Consider the following 3,069-nt stretch of genomic DNA (forward strand, 5'->3'; position numbering starts at 1 on the left):
TCACCATTCGAAAAGTACTGCACCGAATTGAAAAATTCAAAAAGCATGAGCGGCAGAAGGCTTTGTTGGTCATCTGTGTGGATTTTTATGTGCCTACCGTGAATTGTCTTGAAGCTATGACGAGAAACTTTTAGCTGCCTGAAGCCGATCAGAGGAGAAAATCTCTGTTCCTTTAACATGGGTTTCAATGAGGCAGAATCTGGGTCTCTCCTCCATCTGAGGCTTGTAGCGAAAGAACGGTAACACTTACAGAAAAAATGAAACCCATTCTGAAAAGCTGACAAAAATTCCTAATTTTTGAGTTATAATTTGTTTTGGTAGTCCAAACGGTCTGGGGGTAGTAAAGAGTTGTTCACAGAAGATGTGAAGTTCAAAAGTTAGAGTGCGGAACTTTCAGTTTAGAGTGGGGAGAGACATTTTTTTAATTTGAATTTTCTCAAACAAATGAACCGTACGACCACAGTGTTTGGAGTACAGTCATGAATTATAGCTCAAAACGAAGGTATATTCGTTAGATGTAAGCCAGCATGTGTCTCATTTCAATCTGACCTACGGTTCTCTCGGGACAACGCCAGAAATGGAGCAAGGGAGGGTCACTGCTCCTATCTTTCCCCATTATAACTTTTGTGAATTTTTCTGAAAATTTCAAGTCGTACCTCAACTTCTACCTGCGATTTTACAAAAACCGTAAAAGATATTCAAAAATGCCTCTTTAATATGTTAAACAGGAAAGTCTTGTGAGTTTGTTAAACTTTGAATGAAGTCTCTAAGTTAAAAGGAACCCAGTAGAGTTTTAGGTCAAAAAAGTGATAGGAATTTGCTGAAAATTGACCAATCCCATTCATTTCAATGGGAAAATTTTCGCAGAAAAAGCTTAATAACTCGAAAAATTTTAAAGATATCAATGCCAAAAGTAATAGCCGGAAAGAGCTTAACGAGCTGAACGTTTTGATATAAAATTGTTGAAATAGCTCAAAATTTGAAGGAGAAGAAGAGGTTCAAAAAGTGTACGGAAGCAGAATAAGAAGAAAAGAGGAAAACAATAGTTTGAATGCTTAACAGCATTCAAACAATGAAATATTGCTGTGGATCCATTTTCAACGTCGCTACTAGCTTGTTAGCCTGTTTGCCGCCGTCACGGTAGCTAGGCAACTTGACCTGGGGGCGGAAATAAAAACGAGGCTAGTACTGTCCGAATTCAGAGCCGCCGACTTCCGGTTTTAGCGGTCTAGCAAGGACCAGGCCTTGCTAGACCGGCGAGGACCCGTACTCACAAGCATCCTACCTCTGGATTCGGACACAGCCTTAGACCCACTCCCATGTATTTTAAACCTGATTTTTATGGTTATATGTTACAAAGTCACCAATATTTTTCTAAAACTGGGCATCATTTCATTCATTTTCAACAACATTTTGATGGATATTTCCAGAAATTAATGGTAAAAACTACATTGTCTCTTTAAATGAACCTGACGGACGTCTCTTTTGTGATGATCTTAAACATTATACACTAAATAGATGGAAAGCAGGTTTAAAATGTCCCACTTTTAAAGCGTTTTCATTATAAATACAAAAACAATGACCGCGAGTAACTCATCTTGTTTTGTAAATACGAATGTGGTGAAAGTTTGTAAAACATAAGCAGCAAATGCTGTGGTTGTTCCCTCAAAGCTCCTCCCACCAGGTAGTAGAACCACATTCCAGCCCGTTTCCTGCATCTTCGTGTAGAGACTTCCTGCTGCTACACACCTCAGCATAGAATTGTTTATTTCTGTTAAAGGCAGCTGAAATCTTCAGAATGGTCGACAGGCTTGGAGGATACTCGGATATTAAACCAGCCACTGATGAGACTCAGAACATCTGTGATGCGGTGAGTGCCAGGTTCACTTTATTCTTTAAATCTTGCACATAAAAACGTCCTGTTCTGCATTTTAGGTGAAGAGCAACGTAGAGGAGAACACAAATAAGACGTATTTAGAGTTCAAAGCAGTGGAATACAGGGTTCAGATTGTGGCAGGTGTTAACTACCTCATCAAGGTAAAGACGACTGATTTTATATGACGTCATAGTCACATGAAGCACGCACAGATCATGTGGTTATCTGACTCTTACAAACGCTTAATATTAAAGGTGCAGTAACTCTCTCCTCCCCCTGCAGGTTCATGTGGGAGGAAGTGATTTCCTTCATATGTACGTCTTCCAAGGGCCTCTGCTGGAGGGTAAAGCTGACACCAAGCTGAAGAGAGTAGAACGTCACAAAAACGAAGATCCTCTTGAACCCATCAGACCTTATAGCTAATGTAAATTCAGTGGGCTTGTTCAGAAATAAGTCACACAGGTTCACCAACGACATCTCATTTTTCTGACTATGATTGTATATTCTTTCAGCAATAAATAAAGAGTACTGGAAGTTTTAAATGATGAAGTATTTTTTGTAAGTTTCGTAACTTTTCAAATGTTTTTTTAACCTTTATTTTTCACATTGACCTTCATAAAATCCACACCTCAACTTTAAAGGTACAGTAAGTAAGAATTGTTCAGTGAAATAATCACAAATCGGTCTTCACGCTCTTAGGTGTGTTCTTGATGTGTCTTGTTTCTAATTCCATGCTATCGTTCTTTTTTAAAACACAGAAACGGTTTCGTTACCTGTTTTTTCGCTACATTTCGCCTGCGGCTGGAGACTTCCTCAGGCTGACGCTGAAATGGAAATATTTAAAAATATGAAAAAGTTGCATAGCATTTCCATTTACCAACTTTATATTATCTTATATATATTTACATTACAGTGACATGTATTTATCTACTCATCAACTTACTGCGTATTACCCACCTTTGCTCATCATCTAGAATCTTCTGGTGCTGATCCGTAGCTGGCAACAATTATTAAGAGCAGAGTTGTTTGATTTGATACATGGACTGCAGTCCCCAAATTGGATCACAAGATGTCAATCAATCAAATTTATTCATGAAGTGCTTTTAATACAAGTGCAGCTCAAAGCGCTTTACAATATTAAAAACAACCAGACAGCAGTCGGTTTCGCACCCCTCCCACACAGATTCACATAG

At 38.6% G+C, this 3,069-nt stretch overlaps 1 protein-coding gene across 1 annotated transcript; it reads left to right on the forward strand.

Annotated features, from left to right (window-relative positions):
• Positions 1–1,693: 1,693 nt before the first annotated feature.
• Positions 1,694–2,418, forward strand: LOC107382844 (cystatin-A). Its single transcript, XM_015955175.3, has 3 exons — positions 1,694–1,870; positions 1,936–2,037; positions 2,159–2,418. The coding sequence occupies exons 1-3, from the start codon at positions 1,799–1,801 to the stop codon at positions 2,297–2,299; spliced, it is 315 nt and encodes a 104-aa protein (XP_015810661.1). The 5' UTR covers positions 1,694–1,798; the 3' UTR covers positions 2,300–2,418.
• The last annotated feature ends 651 nt before the right edge of the window (positions 2,419–3,069 follow it).

This window comes from Nothobranchius furzeri, chromosome 7 (assembly GCF_043380555.1).
Source record: "Nothobranchius furzeri strain GRZ-AD chromosome 7, NfurGRZ-RIMD1, whole genome shotgun sequence".
In the NCBI taxonomy this organism is placed as follows: Eukaryota; Metazoa; Chordata; class Actinopteri; order Cyprinodontiformes; family Nothobranchiidae; genus Nothobranchius; species Nothobranchius furzeri.

Excerpts from the sequence above, each read along its gene's own strand:
- LOC107382844 (XM_015955175.3), top strand. The coding sequence starts at position 1,799 with ATGGTCGACAGGCTTGGAGGATACTCGGATATTAAACCAGCCACTGAT. Across the intron at positions 1,871-1,935 it reads CTCAGAACATCTGTGATGCG|GTGAAGAGCAACGTAGAGGA; the intron begins GTGAGTGCCAGG and ends TCTGCATTTTAG. Across the intron at positions 2,038-2,158 it reads GTGTTAACTACCTCATCAAG|GTTCATGTGGGAGGAAGTGA; the intron begins GTAAAGACGACT and ends CTCCCCCTGCAG.